Here is a 23,089-nt window from a genome sequence, read left to right as displayed (position 1 = left end):
GGTAACCCTCACTGCTCACAAACCTATATAGCTCCACCACCTTATCAAGTTCCATCCTCACCTTAGCCCTTTATACCTTACCATAATAATGGTTTCAATCCTAGACCTGCTAGACCCATCAATTATGGGAGAGGTAGAGGAAGGAGTTATGATAAAAGTAGACTTATTTGTCAAGTATGTAATGAAGCTAGCCATTCAGCCGTTCAGTGTTATCGTAGGTATAATACCTCCTATAATGGTGCCATACAATCTCCTGGAACCTTATCTTAGAGTTACTATATTTATATAACCACCACTCTCACATTCAACATCCTCTTATCAATTTGGCACTGCTAGTACTCGATACAACACAGGTCCAAATCTCCTATCAGTAAGCCTATGGTTCTCATCAACATAATCATCAGCACAATGCTGGCTCTTAATTTGATTTCTTAAATAGTTCTTCTTATGGTGTTCCTAGCCAACAAATATCAGGAGTTAGTTAAGTTAATTTTGTTTCCACTAGCCAAGGGTAGGCTACTCATTCTCGTGGTGGTTCACCTTTTATACAATCTAGTGCACCTCATAGTATTTGTATAACCCATCATCCCAATCAGCAATTGCATTTTGCTGCTGCAGTGCATTCTCCAATTGACCCTGCATGGTATATGGACTTAGGAGCTACAAATTAGGTTGCATCTGATCTCTAGTATTTGAGCAATTGCAAGAGTTATGATGGTGAAGAATGGCTTCAAGTGGGTAGTGATAAGTATCTTCCGATTTCACACACATGTCATTCTTTGCTTCCTAGTGCCTTACATTCTAAATGTTTGCATCTTAGAAATATACTTTGTGTTCCTAAAATCACCAAAAAATTGCTTAGTATATCTATTTACTAAAGATAATAATGTTGTTGAGGAGTTTGATGCAAATTATTGTGTTGTTAAAGACAAGGCAACAAGGGCAATGTTATTGCAAGAGGGCCTTAAAGGAGGTCTTTATCAACTAAACATTCCCTCACATTCCTTTCCTGTTTCAATTTGCTTACCAGAGAATCTTCATGTCACTGCATAGTCTTCTTCTACTTCTAATAAAACTCGGTCTAGCTTTGTCAACAAGTCTAGCTCTGTTACACATTTAACCTGTCCAGTTGAGTCAGATTGTTTCAAATATCATTAGTCTCATTGTAGAGAACCCTGGAATGTAGCTTCCCACACAAACTGTGCTATTAATTTGAATTGTATTGTACCTGTTGTTGATAATAATAATAATAATACTAGTGTTTGTCTTGATCCTACTGTACATAATTCGACTACTATTTTGAACGGTGTTGATTTTGCTATTGACACTAATAACATTGTTGCCTTGAAAGATTATGTTGTAAATAAAGCTCATGATTTTAATAACACTTGTTTACTTGTGGATAAACATTCTGATCAATGCATGGTCTGGCATAAAAGGTTAGGTCACCCAAACTCATCAGTTTTGCATAAAATTCTAGCCAAAGTTAGTAAGTCTTTAGGGTCTTCATCATCTCGATTTCAAAAATTTAATCATTCTTTTCCTCATTTTTGTGATGCTTGCCAATTAGAAAAGTTGCATCAGAATAGTTTTCCTTCATCATAGTCTCATTCCCTTGCACCTCTTGCATTGGTACATAGTGATGTTTGGGGTCCAGCCCTATTGCCTCAATTGAAGGTTTTAAGTACTATGCACAGTTTCTGGATGATTTTAGTTGATTTACCTAGTTGTTTCCTCTTAAAACCAAGGCTGAAGTCAAGTCTATCTTCATTAAGTTTCATCACCTTGCTGAGAGACAATTTGGAACCAAGTTAAAGTGTCTTCAGTCTGACCAAGGTGGAGAGCACAAAGCCCATATCCCTTATCTCACTGAAACTGGTAATATTCAGTTTAGGCATTTTTGTGCCTATGTCTATCAACAAAATGGTCAAAGTGAGAGGAAGCATAGATATGTTGTTGAGACATGACTCACTTTACTTGCTCATGCTCATATACCTTTACAGTATTGGTGGTTAGGATTTGAAACAAGTACTTATTTTATAAATAGAATGCCTACTGAAATACTCAATAACAATACTCCTTATCAAACACTCTTCAATAAAGAACCTTTGTATGATAGCCTAGAAGTGTTTGGTTGTGCCTATTTTCCCTATCTTAGAAATTTAGCAACCATAAGTTTGATTTTCATTACTCTAAGTGTGTATTTGTTGGTTATAGTTTGGTGCATAAAGGGTACAAATGTTTGAGAGCTGATGGGAAAAATTTTATTACTCCTACTGTGAAATTTAATGAAGTTGAGTTTCCTTTTTCAAACAATTGTTTCATGCAGCCAACATTTTTTGAGTCAGTTTCTAAATCACAGTCAAATCACACTAGTCTTTCTACCTTTCCATATGTTGCTCTTCTTGGTTCTTCTTTTTCAACTCCTCCTATCACTCAAGTAGTAACTAGCTCTCCTATCAAACCTTCTCCTAACAACACAGCAGTTGCCAACAATAACACAATAGCAAGTAATCTTATTCCTCCAATGTCTTCAGCCTTTGCATCATCTTTACCTAACAATCTTACTTCACCAAATCTTGTCCACCTCACACCTATACATTCCTCTATACAGTCCACTCCAACTACCACCACTATCTACTCTATTCCAACTAACTTAAATTGTACTAAATCTGTTGACTCTATTTGTCTTTCCACTTCACCATCACCCTCTCATTTAATTTCAACCTTACCTATCATCTCTTCACTTAATAATTTACCCACATGCACACTTGAAGTTGATCTCACATCACTAGGACTCTCTGGTTTTGTACTGTCTCCTCTTATAAACCCACATCCCATGATTACTAAAGCAGAATCAATGGCTACTACTGTTCGTTTAAAAACAACTTTAATTCATCTGCAAGTGCATGAGTCACTATTACGGTATAGTGCACAAGTAAGGGTCGATCCCACAGAGAGTTGAGCTATCAATTAATCTAATACTGTGTAACAACGACTAAAATAGTGAAATCAAATGAGATAACAAAAATATCCAACAATTCAATAAAATCTAAATTAACTAAAATTCAAATGAAAATAATAAAAATACTAAAATGACAACTAAGGTAAAAACAATATCTAAACAAGTAGTCAACAATGAGAAATGTTCTAGTGTATCCAATTTCACCATGATTATCCTACTTTATGTTATTAATCTAACCGATGTTTATCGATCCAAATCTTAAGGTCGATACTTACCTAAGTAAGGTCTTCCCGTCGCCAACCAGATCAACCTGATGTTTTCATAATCCAAACTAGCTAGTGGTGTGTAGCCTAGTCTAAATCACAAAAATCCATTATTCACAAAAATCCATTATGCACAAAAGTATCAAAATGAACTCAAACCAACTCACATCTATTGAGGGCATCGCACAGACATAAATCAATCATTCACCAGAGCAATATGAGATTAGCTAGTGGTGTGTACCCTAAACCCAACTCATATAGTCAATCAATCAACTATTAAACACTATCAAACATCATCTACAATCAAAGATCAAGAGATATTCAAGATTAGCTAGTGGCTTGTAGCCTAACCTTGACTCATACAACCATTCAACCATAAATCAAAGTCAATCATGCAATAATAATGATTAATCAACTCAATAAACATAAATGAACGAAACTAAGATACAATTGGACCAATTAAATAATCGATTAAATAATAAACATAAAATAGTCTAATTAGATTACATTGGATACACTAGGAAAGAGTTTAGCTACTCATAAATACAAGAAAACAAACCTTGATCTTACACTTACACATTTGGGTGCAAAACTCACTCAAGATGATCAAGGATTTGCCTTACACAATCAGTCACTCTCTCCCAAGCCTCCAAGTTTGAAAAAGTGTTCTCTAAAACCTAATACATACCAAAAACGAAGTAAAGTTGCTTTTTATATAGTGTTTAGGAAAAATGGCATAATTGTAAATAATGGTCGCCCAAATTAGGGTTGAAAATGCAGAGTTTTTACAAATATTGCGATTTGCACCGCGACTCACTTTAATTGCATTATGGCTTACATGAATTGAGTTGCAGCATAATTGCACATTTGTGTCGTCGTCAAGTCTGACGATGCAATTGCACCGTGGCTCAATTTGGATTTTGTCTTTTTCACGCCGCGGCTCAGAAAAGTGTGCCACAGCTCAGATGCAGACTTTCACTCTTTTTCCGTTCACCTTGATTTATCTGCACTCGACAGGTCTAAGATGTCCAAAGACCAACACAAGCACGAATAATCAATCTTTTTGCACCTAAACACCTAAAAACATAACAAAACCTGTTATTCTGGGAGATAACAAAACAAGTAAGAAAACTCATCCTAAATAATGTGTTAAATCTTGAATTTCTTACAATTTAACCCCCAAATCACAAAATAAATCTGCATTTTCAACACTCAACAGCTGCTCTTAATAGGGCTACTCATAATGTGGTCCATAAAGCCTATCTTACAACTGGTCAGAATGTGATTGAACTTGAACCTGCCATAGTTGTAAAAGCACATATGAGTACTACATGGAAAACAACCATGCAGACTGAATTTATGCACTTGTCCATAACCATACTTGGACTCTTGTTCCTAAAACTTTTGATATGAACATTGTGGGAAACAAGTAGGTGTTTAGGACCAAATTTAACGCAGATGGTAGCTCGCAAAAGTACAAGGCTAGGCTGGTGGCCAAGGGTTTAAACACAAAGACTAGAATATTTTGAAACATTTAGTCCAGTTATCAGACCCTCCACCATTAGGATTATACTCACCTTAGAAGTTACAAACTCTTGGGATAATCGACAAATTGATGCAAGTAATACTTTCCAAAATGGAGTTCTACATGAAACAGTGTATATGTCACAACCTCTTGGTTTTGAAGTTGCTGCCCATCCTTCTTTTGTATGCAAATAGCCTTATATGGTTTAAAATAGGCTCTTAGAGCTTGATTTGACAAACTCAAAATTGCTCTTCAAGTTAGAGGATTTAAGAACTCTATTTTAGATTCAAGCCTATTTATTCTCAGTTAGCCATCCGGTCTTATCTATGTTTTGGTATATGTTGATGATATTCTCATCACTGGCTCTGATTCTAGTTGCATTTCTCAACCAATGAAAGGCTTGAATGATGAGTTTACTCTGAAAACTCTTGGTTCATTGAAGTATTTCCTAGGCTTAGAAGCCACTAGGACTAATGCTGGTATTCATCTCAATCAGACCAAATATGCCTCTGATTTGCTAATTAAGACAAAAAGGATGGATGCTCATCCTTGTACTACACCAATAGTGGTTGGCACTAGACTGTTTACTGGTGACAATCCCTTATTTGAACATCCTAGTCTCAATAGGAGCATCATAGGGGTTTCGCAGTACTTGACTTTTACAAAAACTAGATATCAGCTTCCCTGTTAATAAGCTAAGTCAATTTTTGTAAGCTCCTACTGACTTGCAATGGCAAGCCTACAAGAGAGTGCTTCAATACATCAAAGGTACTCTAGCTTATGGACTACAATTTAAACCAGCCAATTCATTGAGTATAGAATGCTATGCCGATTCTGATTGGGAGAGTAATCTTGAAGATCAAAGGTCAACCAACCAGTATTGTGTATACTTGGGACCAAAATTGATTCAGTGGAATTCTAGGAAACAAAAAGTGGTGGCTTTTTCTCCATTGAAGCTAAATATAGAGCATTAGCTCACACTGCCACAAAAGTTGCATGGGTTCAAAGCATGTTTTTTGAGTTGGGAATTACTCTTTGTCTCGCTCCTATCATTTGGTGTGACAATGTTAGTGCTTGTGCTCTAGCAGCTAATCTAGTTTTCCACGCAATAACTAAACATATTGACATTAACACTCAATAAATAAGGGAGTAGGCTTTAGCCAAAAAAGTAATTGTGTAATATGTACCTTTCAAATTGCAGATTTCTGATCTTTTGACCAAACCATTGTTAGCCGTTCAATTTGGTGAGTTAAGGAAAAAGTTGGGTGTGATTGATCTTGTCAACTAATTGAGAAGATGAGTTACTAAACTGGTTTGATGTGTGAAGCTGTGTAGTTTTACAGTTGTTGAAATTGACTTGGCAATTGTAAAGTTTAGAGCAGTCTGCTTGTTGATTGAGGTTTGGTTTAAGCTTTAGTGTTGATTGAGGATTGTCAGCTGATTAAGAAGATGAGTTACTAAAGCTGGTTTGATGTGAGTGAAGCTGTGTAGTTGTAAAGTGGTTGAAATTGGCTTGGTAGTATTAAAGTTTAGATCAGTTTTCCTGTTGATTGAAGTTTGGTTTGAGGTTTCAGTTTTGATTGAGGATTTTAGTTTGCTTTGAGAATTGTAAAGTTTGCTATCAGTTCAAGTTGGTTTGAGACTTGTATAGTTTGGTAGTTGTGCTAAGTTGTATGCAGATACTTAGCTAAGTTTGTGTGCTATTGTTGTTGCTGACTAAGTCAATCTTTTAGGTTAGGTAAGTTTTGTGTGTTGTTGTTGTTGCTTAACTAAGTCAATCTTCTGCAATTCCCTCTTGTTATCAATTTAAGCTAAGTCCTCTTGAAAATGTAGCCTAAGCTAAGTTCAAAATGTGCTAAGTGTCATTCTTTGTTTAGTTGAACTGCTGGTAAAGATGTCAAAATTCTATGGGGTGCAGTTTGAGGGGGAATGTTGACTAAATACATTGAGCTCTATGAAGTCCAGATTGAGAGGGAATGCTGAATTAAAGGAGTTTTATAAAGTCCAGCTTGAGGGGGAAGGATGAATTAAAGGAGTTCTATAGAGTCCAGTTTGAGGGGGAATGTTGACTAAAAGGACCAAAAGCAAAGAAGAATCAAGTAAAGTGTTGTTATGCAAGTGGTTACTCTTTCATTTTGTATAAGAAAGAGAGAGTGTTCTAATTAGTTGTAATTGTATCTCATTATCATCAAATACAGAATCACTCTTCGTAATATTTTTCTCAGTTTTATTTGTGTTTCAACACTTCACATATTTAACATCAGACTCCTTGTCAAGATGCATATTAAAGATATAAATTTGAAAATCAATAATGAGACACAAGTTACCAAATAATAAATTCGAAGAACTTTGGGATACAAAAGAATTCTTTGTCATACAATAAAAACAAGAACAAGTGTTAAATGAAGTATTATTCAATTTAAAGATAATTACAATTACAATGACAATGACAAGGATAAAACCTTTTACAAATTTTATGCAATAATTCAACAATGCAAATAATATTATGAAATATATATTTTTTTTTTCATACTGATAGAACTTAAAAGAAAACAAATGAGTATAAATTTATTGTGAACATATACCTTAATTAATGAACTTTGAATTAATGAATCTATAGGTACTTAAAAATAAATAAAAAAACGAAAGACATTAAGTGTAATACCCAGTATTTTTTGCACAGAATTTTATTGAATTTTATTTTGTGATTTTGGGGGTAAAGTGTTAGAGTTTGAAAGTTTTAGGGGAGCAAAGGTAATAGATGAAACAAGTGAGGACTAAGATGAAATCTGCTAGATATTTTAATGAACAGTCGCCAATCAAAGAAATGAAAAAGGGGGAAGAAAGGAAGGGAAGAAGAAAAAGGGGAGAAAAAGAAGAGAAGAAAGAAAATAGAGGGAAGAGAGAAAGAAGAAAGGAAGGAAGAAAGGAGAGAATGTAGAAAGAGAGGAGTAGAGAACGTAGAGAGAGAGGAATAGAGAACGATGAAGGTGGCTGGAAAAGTGCCTGTCGGCGAGCAAAACCCCTATGATCGGAAAGAGTGGAGGAAGATCAAGCGCATGGGAGGTGAGTAAAGCTTAAAATTTCCCTCTTTGACGAGTTTTAGTTCGATTGATTTGTGTTGTTCATAATTGAGTACAAGGGCATGAGATTGAATTAAAATAGGGAGATTGATTTCAATAATTTTATGTGGGTAGGACATACATGTTGTTCTTGAACAAAAATGGGTTAAAGACATGATTTTTGATATAAGGATTATGAGACATGAAGGTTGTAAAGTGTTAGGAATTGATGATACTGATAAGAAATATGATTAAAGGGTCATGAAGGAGGTTAGTAAGGTTAAACGACATAAACAGTTCCCAAGGGATAGAATAGTCTTTTCACAATAATTTATAGGAATCAAGTATCCATAAAAGTGTATTATGGGTAAATTAGTTAATTATCTTATGGATTTACTTGGTCACCAAGTAGAAAAGAGAAGTCAAATGACATTAAGGGAGTGTAATAATTATATTGTGGCGAAAATGACTAAAATACCCTTATATTCAAAATTTATACCAAATGACCCATATCTCTAAATTTTGATGGCCAATCCCATTTGGGAATTAAAAAAATGAAATATTTATAAGATATTTCCTTGGTTAAGTCGGCCAACACTCTTAGAACATCAAACTCTCTCCTTCAAGTCTCATTCTCCTTCATTAAAGGATTAAATTCAAGCTCTCTCTCTAAAAATTTTCATAGGATTTCAAGTTGAGTTTCAAAGGAGATCACCATCCACACTTAAAGAACTTCAATTTCAGGGTTTAAGGTGATTTTCAAAACCCTAATTGTTCTGATTTTTTTATGTGTGTAAGGTAGAAAGGGTGAACCTTTGGAGCTAAGGGGGAGTGTCTTTGTGCTTTGAATACTAAGGTAAGGAAAAAAAATCTCCCTTATGACTACAATTGTTAACACCTAGGGTTGATGAAACTTACATTTATTTATGTTAATCTGAGTGTGACGCTATGTTTTGGTTATGGATTGTTTAAATGGGTGTGTTGATTGGTGTATGTGTGCATATGGAGGATGATTATGCTAATTAAGAGATTTGTAGTTGGACAATGTTTTGGCACTTTTTGGCGCTAAAAAAATGGAGGTTTTTATGGCCCTTTATACTTAGAATGATATGGAAAATACTATGAATGTGCAAATGAATGTGGCATGGTTAAAAATGAATAGAATTTGGATTTGGTTTTTTAAGACTAATACCGTATGTGCTTCACTGAATCGGTCATAGTTGAAGTTATAAAAGTATGATTGAGTTGATTCTTGAAGTATTAAAAAGATAAGAAATAGACCTAAAAATTTTATGTTTTAAGAAAAAATCAATTCGAATTGTAAGATAAGGAAAACATTGCTTCAAAAGTGACAAACAATATGGCATCCACTTCCTTAATAGAAATTCCCATCTTTTTTTAATAAATTCTAATAAACCCCTGAATAATCTTACTATTGAAATTCCTTGTGTTGTATAAGAAATTGAATGAATTAAGTTAAGGAATTTAGTAGGAGAATATTCATGCCATGGAATTTTGCTAAATTGATTGATTAGTTGTGCAATTGGCCAAGGGTATATGTTAAATGAATGCATAGTATGATTAAGCATGGGAGATGTTATCCCGTACGTTTGCATTCATAATGGTAATGCATATAGCTTATTTAGTTGACTTATGAAAAAATTTATGAAATGTTAAAGAATGAATTCCATAAGTCTCTTGAGGTATAAACCAAATCAGAGGAATGAAATTCTTGTGGAAAGTATGAGTCCTTTGAGGTGACGACCAAGAACAAGGTAATGGTTCAAATGAATCCGATCGGATAATAAAGACTAATGAAAACATCAAGTACAAAAACAAAAGAAATAGGCATGCCATGTTTATGAATATTGCATAAGTCATATATGTTCTATGTTATATTATGTATGGTTATGTTATGACTTATGTTTATGAGGAAAGTCCAAAGCGTATGACATGTTATATGAACTTGATAATGTCAATGAATGAAGGTTATATCTTGTAGGTAGGTAAAGATAAGGTCCTGAGTAATATGCTTGTATAATGAACCTTAATAGTTTATGAAAGGCCATATTTCCTTATTGAGCAATTAGCGCTCACCCCACGATTTTTTTTTTAAAATGTTTTGCAGGTAAAAATTGAAGCTTGAAGCTGAGAGAGGCTATTGGGGAATGACATGCGCATGAAGGAATGCTTTTGCTATGTTTTGAATTTTTATTGTAAAATAAAATCAAATGGTTTTTGGTTTATGGATGTTGAAGTAAATTATGTACTTATGATAATAACTCTGTAGGAAGCTAAATTTCTTGAATCATTTTATGGATATGGGATGTTTAATATCATGCTTTGAAAAAAAAAAAAAAAAATAGACAAAAGTATACGTTTTAAAATAAACTCATTTCCTAGGCGTACTTTTTCTAGGTTTTATATGGATTTTTGAAGTTGCCTTGTCAATTTTAGAATTTTCGTTTTCAGCAGAGTGTGTATTTTCGGAAAATGATTTGATGCATCTATTCTTATCCAAATTGAGTGATTTTAAATTCTGGTGAATCCGTTTTGTTTAATTCTGGAGAGATCCGCGAGGTTTAGATTAAGGGTTGAATTGTTATGAATTTTAAAAACTAGTAACCTCAATTCTGGAAACAATTAGTAGATTTGAATGAGTTGAAAGAAAATTGTGTTTTAAATAGTTATTGATTCTAGAATGACTTGAGAAAATTATGGGAACAACTTATATGTCTCTAGAAGACTCCATAAAAATTATGACTTAAAATTATGAATATAATTTTTATGAAAAATTCGAGAGTGACAAAATGTTCGGTTATGAGACAGTTTTGTTAAAGAATAAGCTAGGTTAATCTTTTGGTGTGTGAAGTTCCCAATGAATGTAATAATGAGGTGTTACCTTAGGGCGACTTATGTCTGGAGGATTTATTGTATTTTGTATATACGGAGGCAAGCGGGGGCATTTTAGAGGATTTCAATCTTTTTTTGGCTTAAGGGTCAAGCTCCAAAATGGTGAGTGGAAAATCCAAACCCTAACTTTCATTTTGAATTAATTGTTTGTTATAAACCTCAAATGAGTTGTTTTGGTTTACTGTTTGCCATAATTTAGTGATTTTCTTTATATAAATATGATTCATTGCTAATGTTATTGGTGTACATGAGAAATTAAGTATTTTTTTGGAAAATTGTTGTTGATAATATAAAAATTGGGCTGAGGTGTTATTATGAAATCATGTTGAAAACTTGCATTTGAGCCTTATACTGACATGAGAATTTAATGTTATGTTATATGTTTTCTTGATGAATAAAGGCATGAGATTTATGTAAAATGGTGAGTTAAGGTATGTTTATTGATGATAGTAGTTTTCAAACCACCATATATAGTTCATCCCCCTTATGATATTGATTTGATTCTATGCATGCATATGATATGATTTTGCTGGCCCAAGTGGATCGAAGGCCCAAGCGAGGCAGATATCGCTGCACATGATTTTGCCGGCCCAAGTGAGTCGAAGGCCCGATCGAGGCAAATATCGCTAGACATGATAGTTCCAGCCCAAGATATTTCTAGACACGATTTTGTCGGCCCAAGTGGATTGAAGGCCTAAGTGTGACAGATATCACTACACATAATTTGGTCGGCCCAAGTGGGTTTAAGGTCCGAGTGAGGCAGATATCGCTACACATGATTTTGTCGGCCTAAGTGGGTTGAAGGCTTGAGCGAGGCAGCTATCGCTAGACATGACATTGCCGACCCTAGTGGATTGAAGGCCCAAGCCAGGTAGATATCATAGACATGATTTTGATTTTGTCGGCCAAAGTGGGTCAAAGGCTCGAGCGAGACAAATATTGCTAGACATTATTTTGCTGGCTCAAGTGGGTCGAAGACCCGAGCGAGACAGATATTGCTAGAAATGATTTTGCCAGCCGAAGTAGGTTAAAGGCCCAAGCGAGGCAAAGATTGCTACACATGATTTTGCCAGCCCAAATCGGTCGGAGGCCCGGGCGAGGCAGATATCGTTAGACATGATATTGCCGACCTAAGTGGATCAAAGGCTCAAGCGAGGCAGATATCGCTACACATGATTTTGCCGGCCCAAGTGGGTCGAAAGCCCAAGCGTGGAAGATATCGCTAGACATGATATGATTGTACCGACCTGAATGATGCATGGCCTCACTTGGTCGAAGGCTTGAACGGTGACCGATTCTTCCTAGTAGGATGGATCTAGTGGTTCAACCCGCGATGTTAGATCTTGCCGAGTTGGACGGATTTACCTTTGGGTACTAGTTGGATGAGAGTTTTCACATGTGATTGAAAGATGGTTTCGCTATGTATATGTATATCATGAAATTAAAATGGAAATTTATAAATGTAAGTGCTATTTGTATGTGAAATCTTTTTAGAAATTAGATTTTTTAGAGAAAATGAGTGTTGATTTGTTACCATAAAAGTTTTCAGAAGGAAGTTTTTGCAATGAGAGATTTCAGCGTTGGTTATGAAAGATGGTTTATATTATAAGATGTGTTTATGAAAATGAGATTTTATGAGCATGAATGTTTTATTGTATATTGAAATATTTTATTGCATACTAACCTATTCTCCACTCACTGAACATTATAACTCAACCCTTGTTTTTAAATGTTTTTGTTTTCCACCCCCGCCAAGTCAAGAAGGAGATCATGCAGAAGAGTGAATCTCACTCAAGGTTGAGCCACACGACTTCATTTCATCATATGTCATAGTTTTGTTTTATTTTCCGCTGCACAGTTTATGTTTCTTCATCGTGTATTTATTTCATGTTTTGGATGGTAAAAGATATATATATATAAAACAAAAGCTCTGATACTATACGTTTCATTTTGTAAAAAAAGTTCAGTTGCATTTGCTTATTTACAAATGATATTATAATTATTTGGAAGAAACAAAAAGGAGTGCCCATAATTTTTTTTTTAGCTAGAAGAGTTTTATGATGTTTTAATTTATAAACAGATTTCATAGTTTTCTAACATGGCACGTCTCAATCACCTGAGTTTCATGGGTGTACCCAAAGCCGATGGGATAGGGAGAGCCAGGACAGGTCGTATCATTAAGGATATATAAGTACCATTGACTTTGAGGTCGTTCTCTCTTTATGAATTTTCCTTTTTTGGTCCAATAATATTTTTGCACCATAATTGTCAAAAGGACACCCTGGATCCTGCTTTGGAAATAGAATTGTTTGTGAGAATCCTTGTTTAGATATTGAAAATACAGAAGAGTGATCTTATATCGTTTTATTTTTTATTAAGATTTCTATTCCACATAAAAATGGAATAATTTTTTTTGTAAGAAATAAAAAGGGACAAAAAAAAAAAAAAAGTACAATATTTGTCCAGGAGATTGTAAACATCATGACACCGGAATCCCGGCATTCTTCTTAGGAAATGTTATCATCACTTGGCATCTCCTTGTCTTTGAAAAAGAATAGGTTATTAATGACTCCACTTCATGACTCATGAATCATCAGGTCTTCCTTTTAAGAGAATATTTCAGGCCTTTTTTTTTTTTATAAATAATTTAGCAATGAATATACACTTCCTAATAAAAAAAAATGGATGGTACGCTTTGACATGGCAATGAGTAGTTTATCTCTTTCTTCTTTTATTTTTTTTGTCTTTTATTAAGACGCATTTTCTGACTACCATTAATTTAGTGTCCAAGGGCAAATGTCATATACACTTCCAAAGTTAAGTCAATCTTTTCATTAATCGCTATTGTCATTTCAATTTGTCGATGATAATATGTCACATCAATACAAGTGGGATGTATACACTTGTCTAATCATTAGCTGCTTGTGTTACAACAAAATCAAGGTTTTGAAAACAAAACCGGACTGGACCGGCCAGGCTGACCGGTTGACCGTCGATCGGCCACCTATCCCGTTCAATGCATACTAATTGGTATCAGCCTAAAAACCAGTATGGGCCAGATTTGGACCGGATGAACAGTTATGAACCGCTGTTCAACCGGCCCATCCAGAAAACCAAATCAATTTTAAAACTAAAATCCCCAGTTTTTTCACTTTCTTTCGTCGTCATTCTTCAAAACTTCTTCGACCTGCTTCTGAAATTCGTCTTCAACTATTCACTATTGTAATCTTCGATTTTTTTTTTTTTTTTTTTGGGCTAAGGTTATTCGGTTTGGTTGGTCAGTCGTCTTCTTTCATTCATCACTCTTCATTCTTCAATATTCTGTAGTAGATTTTTGTGTTTTTCGCTTGGGTTTCAGTTCAAGACAATCAAAAGTAAGAAGTCTTGGTTGGAATTCCCTTGTCGCTCATGCCCATTTCCTCGATGTGTAAGAAGCAAGATAGAGAACTTGTATACTTTGAAAACATTTTCTGATGGATTGATGTTGAGTTGTGAATTTATCAAGACATTTGCTTTTAAAGTTTTTTTGATGGATTGATATTGAGCTGAGACATTTTTTAGAAAGGAAACAAAGTTTCAGCACTTAGACGATGTTTGGAGGATTGGGAAAAGTAGGTGGGAGCTGGAAACGACCAAAAAAATGATCGGAAGAAAGGCTGGGGTGGATTGCAATTGCGGCGGCTAGGGGTTCCTACAGTTTTGATCACAGAGGTGTTTTTACTAGATTTCAAACCTGCAGGGACATAATTTTAAGAGCGTGTTTGCTGGATTTTAAACCTGTTGGATACGACAGTCAAAACTGTCATTCCAATTGGTCAGACAATCAAACCTAGAACGGCCCCTTGACCCAGTCCGGGTTTAAGAACATTGAACAAAATAAATGGATGACTTTTTAAGTATTATTCTTTTATTCATAGAAATCAAAGGCAAAGAATATCCCTTAAGTGAATAAATCTTATTAAATATAATATTTATCTTTATAGTAAAATAATATCAATAAAAATTAAATTCAATAATTATTCAGTTTCTAGAAATTTTTGAATTTATATTATTAAAGTACCCATAAAGTACATTCTAATTTATGACAATTTAAAAAATATATATATTTTAAATAAATACTCGATTTGCCCTAAATCCTACTTTTATTTTTGTTCACACTTAGTTTGTAGTTGACATCTTCTTTAACCAATGTGCGTGAATATCAAACTTGTCAAGATGCATGCTAAGGATATAAACTTCAAAATCTATATGTCTATATAATCATGAAGCATAGGCTATTTGAGCGTCACGTCGAATCTCAGATGCTTTATAATTATTGCAAGTGTTTGGATGTAATTGGTTTTGGCTATATAATTGTACATTTGGCCACATGTTATTGATTGTGATGATGTGAAGGTTTTTAGGATACATGCGGATTCATGTGAATGGTTTTTGATATTTTGTGTTACTAATAACATATATTAATATAATAGTATACATTCTGTTGATGCGAGATTTTGACACAAACTAATCGACACGTGCATAACATTGGCTGGCCAAGAGACACACATGAATATAGACCAAAAGGTAGTAAATGTCGTAGTGAAGACTTTTTAAGTAGTTCGGATGCTAAGGTAGCAAGTCCTACATCTACTGACTTTGTATTAATATTGGGGGTTAGGTCGCAACAGCGGACTGACTTATAAATGATTTGCCAAATATCAATACACAGGAGAGAGAATAACTATTTCGGAGTAAAAATGGGCCAATCCCCTCAATAGAAAGGTCTTCTCCCTTTTATAGTGGGGTGAGCGTAAGTAATCATCACGAAATCTATGGGTTGCTGTAGATGTCAGGATAAATCATCCTTTATGTCACATTGCCCACCTTCCAAACTGATTTCGCGCGATTTGGAGCAGGGAATGGACACGTGGGTTCTCCACAGCGCCTGGCAGGTCTGGCGCGCGCCTACTGTTCTGACCGGAGCAGGCCATACTCTCCCTCACGTGATTTCCCACGTCAGCCCTCGATTTCCCAAGCATAACAGAAGTCCCTTAGTTTTTAAGGTTTGAGGATCGAACCTTGGAAACTACGAGTCATGCCGCGATTGGAGATTTCTAGAAAGTTCTGTCGATTCCAACCTAACTGAAATCAGTTCGGGATAGGGCCTTTCTCGAACACGTCCTAGCACGACCTCCTCTCAAGCGACCTGGCGGCCATCGTCCAAGCGACCCGACTTTGCCAGGTGTTCCTTGTTGTCTCTTAGGGTTGGAAACATTTAATGAGGCAGTCCCTGCGTTGACAGGTGTTCTGCACGTGTTAAGCGTCTGCCAGACGCATTAAATGCATTGTGTGCTGACACATTATTGCTTTGACAGGGCATTAACTGCGTGACACGCTCGAAACGACAACCCTTAGTCATCGTACGATTGTTCCGTGTCGCCGTACGGGACAATTGTACGATGACGAAAATGACCTGTCTATCACTATTGCAGACTGCGGGATGGAACCCTCAGCGTCTAGGTCCGAGGAAGGAGCCGGCTCGTCTTTGCGGGATGTTCTCGTGGATGCCTCCCTTGATGTCTTCTCGGTTCTCACCCGAGAAGAGCTAAAGAGGGTAGTGAAACAGTTCGATGTCCATGCGGAGGTGTTCCTTGACACCACCAGGTCGTCGCGGCATCCTTCAAGCGGCTTAGCTGCGATCTCTGAAGAGATCTTCAAAGGTGGGGGGTTAATTCCTTTCCACCCTTATATCAGTTTGGTCCTTGATCACTTCGGGATTGCACCAATGCAATTGACACCGAATGCGTATGTCATCGCTATTGCGATGTACATCGTGTGTCGCAAAAACGGCCTGGGTGAGCTAACAGCGGTGGAGCTCAGCTGCGCGTACTTCCTCAAGAGGAGTAAGGACAAGGACTCCTACTACTTGTCCGGGTGACCTACCATTGCCGAAGGGATATATAGTTATCCCAGCAACGCGGGGGCCTACGAGATGAAGTTTTTCTTCTTCTGTTACGACGGCCATTGCCGCTTTCAGGATCCAAGTAGGTTTCTTTTCGTCGGATTTATTAACTGTGCATTTCGTTTTCTAACGACCTGCTTTTCTTTGCAGTTAACAAGTCAACCAATCTGGACTTGCTCACCGATCTGGACAAGATCGTATCTTTTGGGGTTTTTCCTGAAGAAAGTCGCGACGCGAAGAAGCTCGTGACGACCGCGAACTTGCGGAAGTACGGTTTTTTCAACGAGGTTGCGTCTTTAGAATCCCCAGAGCATAAGTTGCACTGATCGATTCTTTTCTGGTCGTAGAATAATTTATATAGTTTTATTAACTTACTTGTATGCAGCGACCATGCCTCCGAAAGAGTCCGAGTAGCCCCGGTGGGCGCCGTTTAAGTTCCCTCGGTCGAGGAAGGCAAGGGCAGCCGAAGCTGCTCGCGCCATACCGGCTCAACCGGTGCAAGCTGTCGCACCTTCCTAGTCCCGTCCTGAGGAAGCAACGACCAGGACCGAACAGGTCGCTCAGCCATCGCCTGTTCGCCCGAGGCATAAGACAAGGGCTCAATGATCAAAGAAGAGGAAGCAGATTCAGGTCGATGAGTTAGAGACCGAATTCGAGGGTGATCAACCCCTGAGGTCACGGTGGGATGCCAAAAGGAGGTCGGGCAAGGAGCCCGCAGATGAGACGACTACTGCTGAAAAGGCGAAGGACACCTTAGTGCTGGACGCACTGGGGAACCTGTCTGAATACTTGTAGCCAGTAGTCTACTCTTTACTTGAGTGTAGACTATCGGAATCGTACGATGAGTTTGCTGATACGGGCGATGTTGAACTTATGACCACATCGGTCCAACATTTAAGCAAGGTGAGCGAACTGTTTTTGATGTAGAGTTTGTTTGCTATTTTTAGTGATTGACTCATTTCTTATTCGCAGGCTCTGCTCGCCATGAGGATGTCCCTGGAGAAGGCTCGGCTGGGCATTGCAAAGGGAGAGGTCGATCTGAAAGATGAGGTCGCGAAGCTCAAACAAAGCCTGGAAGACGTCGAAACAGAAAAGGAACTGTCTGCTGAGGCAGCGAACAGGTATCTGAACCAGAAGAACACAGCTATGCACACGGTGGACTTCTAAAAGGCAGAGCTCAAGCGACGCACCGAGGAAATAAAGGAACTTCAGAGGACAACAGCCAGACTCTCCAAGAAGTTCGGAGAGAAGGACCAGGAGCTCCAGACGACCTTAATGCGAGCTTAGCGAGTAGAACAAGAAATGGAGGCCTCCGAAAAGAGAAGGCGAGCTCTTGAGGCTGAGCTTCAGGAGAGTCAGGGAAGGGTTGCTTCCCTGACCAAGGAAATGCGGAGCCAGGCAGAAGAGGTCGAGGATAAGGCCGTCGACTAGGAGATTGGCTCCATCTATGCCCTGCGTCCAAAAAACCCAAATCTGGATATGTCCGACCTCCCGGGGAAGTGGCAGGAAACCTTGCATACCTTGGCGAGGAAAGATGATGAAGCAACGACTGCCCGTGGACCCGATCAGGTAGGAGGTTTGGGTTTTGCCTCAAAGCCCCCAACCGACCAAGCCTAGCGCGATGAAGCTGACCCAATAGTGGTTATAGGGTCTCAACAGTTTTTGTTTTGTACATAAATGAAATACATTTTGTTTTCAATTGTTGTTCGCTTAATTATACATGAGTGCAGTTTACAATTCAGTTTATTTGCATAAGCAATATTACATGCAAACTGTTACAAGCGAACAACATAATACTTTACAAGGAAACTTAAACAAAAGTTAACTAATTCATAATGAAGGCTGAGTTTGGGATTACTGATAATATGGCCGAAGGTGCTCAGCATTCCAAGCTCAGGGTACTTTGGAGTCATTTAACCTTTTGAGATGATAAGTCCCTGGTCTTATTACTTTGTCGACACGATATGGACCTTCCCAGTTCAGTCCTAATACCCCCACACTTGTCTCTCGGGTACCGAGGAGAACTTCCTTAAGCACAAGGTCGCTGACCTGGAAGTCTCTTCGCTTAACCTTCGAGTCGAAGAACTTCTTCACGCGTTGCTGGTAGGCTACTATCCTTAGCGAAGCCTTGCTGCGGTGTTCTTCAATAAGATCCAAACTTGCTCTCATAAGTGCTTCATTTTCGACCTCATTATACAAGTCCCTCTGAAGTGAACCAGTTCCTACCTCCACAGGAATCATTGCTTCGCAACCGTAGGCTAGCGAAAAGGGCGTTTCTGAGATAGAGGTTCTTGGAGTTGTCTTGTATACGCATAGGACTTCAGGGAGGTCGTCTACCCAATTTCCCTTAGTTGCGCCGAGCTTGGCCTTTAGAGTGTGCTTGATGGTTTTGTTGACAGCTTCAACTTGACCATTTGCTTGAGGTCTTGCGACGGAGGCGAACTTTTTATGGATGCCCAGCTCATCACAAAACTGTTTGAACTCCTCGTTGTCGAACTACTTCCCGTTATCCGAGATTAGGGTGTGAGGGATTCCGTAACGGCACACTATATTCTTGAAAACGAAGTCTTTTAGCTTTCTGGTCGTGATCGTGGCCAGCGGTTCAACTTCCACCCATTTGGTGAAATAGTCTACCATGACCACGGCATACTTGACTTCCCCTTTTTCGGCTGGCATGGGACTGATAAGGTTGATCCCCCACATAGAGAACGGCCAGGGGCCAGTCATTGTTATTAGCTCATGAGAGGGGGCTCGCAGAATGTTCGTGAACCGTTGACACTTATCACTCCTTTTAACAAAATTGTGGGTATCTTCTTAGATTCAGGGCCAATAATACCCTTGACGAACAACCTTGTTCGCGAGAGATCGTGCGGCGGTGTGATTACCGCAGATCCCTTCATGAATTTCCCTCATGATATAGTCTGCCTCTTCGCTAGTTACGCATCGGAGGAGGGGGGCACTGAATCCCCGCCTATACAGTTGGTTTTCGATGAGAGAGTAGCAAGCAGATCTTGTTCGCAAGACCCGTGCCTCGACCTTGTCGTTTGGCAAGGTCCCATCTTTGAGGTACTGGTAGATGGCTGTCATCCAAGAATCTGATTGTGTTACATTCACGGCCTATTCGGTCGGGCTGATGCTCGGGGACTCGATGAACCGAACAGGAATGTTATCAAGTGCCTCTGAATCCAATGATGAGGCTATCTTTGCCAAGGCATCTGCCATAGAGTTGCTATCTCTGGGGATCTGGGTGATCGCGAAATGCCTGAACGGCTCGAGTGCGACCTTAGCTTCTTTCAAATAACGGATCATGTTTTCTTCCTTGGCTTGGTATTCTCCTAGGATTTGGTTAACGACCAGCATAGAGTCGTTATGGACGCTGATCGCGGTTGCGCCCATATCTCTGGCCAACCGCAATCCAGTGAGCACTCAGCTTCGTTGTTGGTCGCTTTGAATCCAAACCGTAGGATGCCATGAATGCAAGCCCCTTCGAGACTTAAAAGAAGGAGGCCTGCGCCTGCCCTTTTCCTGGTCAACGATGCGTCGACATAGAGGCTCCAGGTTGATAAATTCTAAATGGTTTCCTAGATGGCTTCGCTAGGCTATTGCTCCGACTCATTCGAAAGATAGGAGAATTCTAAAATGAAGTCAGCAACAATTTGCCCTTTGATGGTCGACCTTGGCTGGTACTTTAAGTCGAACTGACTTAATTCCATGGCCCATTTGAGCAGTTTACCCGAGGCCTCTGGCTTCTGGAGGTCCTATCTAAGAGGGTAATTAGTCATTACGTGGATCGTATGGGCATGGAAATAAGGTCGCAGCTTTTTGGAAGCGATCAGCAGGGCGTAGGCTAATCGCTCTATTTTTGGATACCGCGTCTCAGCATCCAACAAGCGCTTGCTCGCGTAGTATACAGGCCATTGAACTCTTTCCTCTTCCTGAACTAGGGCTGCACTAATCGCGAACTGGGATGCAGATAGGTACAAAGGCAAGATCTCTTGTGGAAGAGGCTTGGAGAGGATAGGTGGCTTCCCGATATGTTCTTTTATAGTTTGGAACGTCCATTCGCACTCGGGAGTCCATTCGAATTTCTTATTAGCCTTCAGAACATTGAAAAATGGCAGGTAGTGATCTGTTAACCTCGATATGAAACGACTAAGTGCCGCTATTCGCCCATTGAGACTTATGAAATGTTTTTTGCTGGTCGGGCTTTCCATATCGAGGAGAGCTTGAATTTTCTCGTGGTTGATCTCTATTCCCCGCTAGTTAACCATGTACGCTAAGAATTTCCCCGAGGATACCCCGAATGAACACTTCAGAGGGTTCAGTTTCATTCTATACAGTCGGAGGATATCAAACATTTCTGTGAGATGCGCTACGTGATTTGAAGCGACATGGGACTTGACCAGCATGTCATCTACGTAGACCTCCATTGACTTTCTGATCTGGTCGGAGAACATCCAGTTAACTAGTTGCTGGTAGGTCACGCCAGTATTTTTGAGGCCGAAGGGCATGACTTTGTAGCAGTACAGTCCCTGATCTGTAATAAAAGATGTGTGCTCTTCGTCTAGTGCATACATCGAAATTTAATTATATCCCGAGTATGCATCCATGAAACTTAGCAGCTCATGCCTCGAGGTGGCGTCCACGAGCTGGTCAATTCTTGGCAAGGGGAAGTTGTCTTTAGGACAAGCTTTGTTGAGGTCGCTGAAATCGATGCAGGTCCGCCATTTTCCATTGGGCTTCTTTACCAGAACCGGGTTGGCAACCTAGGTTGGGTAGAGTACCTCTCGGATGGACCCGTTATGGAGGAGGTTATTCACCTCTAATTTTAAGGCAGCATATCGCTCTGGATCCATTGCCCTTCTTTTTTGGTGAACCGGTTTGGCTTCGCTGTCGATATTCAACGCATGGCAGATAACATCTGGACTGATCTCGACCATGTCTGCGTGTGACTATGCGAACACATCGATGTTCTCCTTGAGGAAACTGGTCAGTTCGGTGGCGAGCTGGGAGTTGAGATTTCTGCCAATCCTTAACACCCTGCTCGGCTCATTATGATCAACTAGCACTTCAGTCAGGTCCTCAATTGGCCCACTGGAAAGACAATCTTGGATGCAAGGGTCTATATTGTCCTCGGCTAGGCTAGGTCGCGGCTCGATCCTGTTGATCGCCATTGCCTGTCGATGGCTTCCATGCAAGGTGCCCTTTCTCTTTCACACCATCTAAACGGCTTTCATGTAGTAGTCGCGCGATGTGCGCTAAGACCCGCTGACTTCCCCGATTCCCATCGGGGTGGGAAATTTCCTTTTTAGATGGTAAATCGAGGTGACCACCTTGAACTGTCTTAGTAGAGGCCGCCCCAGGATCCCATTAAAAGCTGATGGGCAATCTACTACTAAGAACTCAATTACCTTAGTCACTTCGTCAAAATCGCCCAGTGTGACTGGGAGTGAGATCGTCCCTTTGGGGAGTAGATGGTCTCTTGTGAATCCGTACAGTGGGAATGAGGCAGGCTTCAGGTTGGCCTCGTCCAGATTCATCATTTCGAAAGTGGACGCGAACAGGATGTTCACAGCCCTCCCGTTATCCACTAACATTCTTTGGGTATTATAGCGCCCTATCAGGGGCGTGATCACAAGGGCGTCGTCGTGAGGGTGATGCAACTTGGCTGCATCCTGCTCAGAGAAGGAGATTTCTATCTCCCTGCGAACCTTTCGTGGTCGCTGCTCTGCACTCATCATGCTAATGGGGTTGTGATGTGCTTCGTGAGCTTCATGAGCTTCGTGAGCATACCTTTCTCGGGCATCTCGAGAATTTCCAGCGAAGTGCGGTCCTCCAAAAATCAAATTAAGACTGCACAAACCCTTCTGATCGCGGCGCTTCTTACTCTGCTCCCCTCGATTTTTCTCTTGCGAGGGAGCAGAGTCGTCGACGTATTCCTTGAAATACGCCTTCTTGATGAGCTTCTCGATTGCTTGTTTTACAGCCTGACAGTCATCAGTATGGTGCCCTTTGTCCCGATGATAGCGACAATACTTTTTATTATTTCTGGCTGTCACGGGAGTCTTCATGGGCTCGAGCTCTCCGAGTAGACAGGCCTCTTCGGACTTATCAAGAATGGCAGATATAGAGGCGTTCAACGGAGTGTATTGGTTTCTGTCGTGATCGCGACGAGGAACAGGAGCATAGGACTTTTTGGGCTCGTAGCGAGGTTTCTTTCCTTTTCGCTAATCATCAGCAGCCCCTCCGCGATCAGCTGTTCTTTCCCCCCGACCAAACATACTTCCTGGACTGTCGGGGTCATGACGCCGGAGTGCCGCCAGTGAATTTTCTATCCGGAGGTATTTCTTCGCGAGATTATAGAATCGGGTAAGGGATACATCGTCCTCAACCTGTAACTCCTTCCACAGGTCGGTT

The 23,089-nt window shown here is 39.2% G+C and overlaps 1 protein-coding gene across 1 annotated transcript; it reads right to left on the bottom strand.

Annotated features, from left to right (window-relative positions):
- Positions 1-21,930: 21,930 nt before the first annotated feature.
- On the bottom strand, positions 21,931-22,743 carry LOC116116045. Its single transcript, XM_031402146.1, has one exon. It carries the CDS (start codon positions 22,741-22,743, stop codon positions 21,931-21,933), a length of 813 nt encoding a protein of 270 aa, XP_031258006.1.
- Positions 22,744-23,089: the final 346 nt, after the last annotated feature.

The sequence above is a fragment of the Pistacia vera genome, unplaced genomic scaffold (assembly GCF_008641045.1).
Source record: "Pistacia vera cultivar Batoury unplaced genomic scaffold, PisVer_v2 Contig76, whole genome shotgun sequence".
NCBI lineage: Eukaryota > Viridiplantae > Streptophyta > Magnoliopsida > Sapindales > Anacardiaceae > Pistacia > Pistacia vera.
This window is presented reverse-complemented; position numbering and strand designations above follow the sequence as displayed.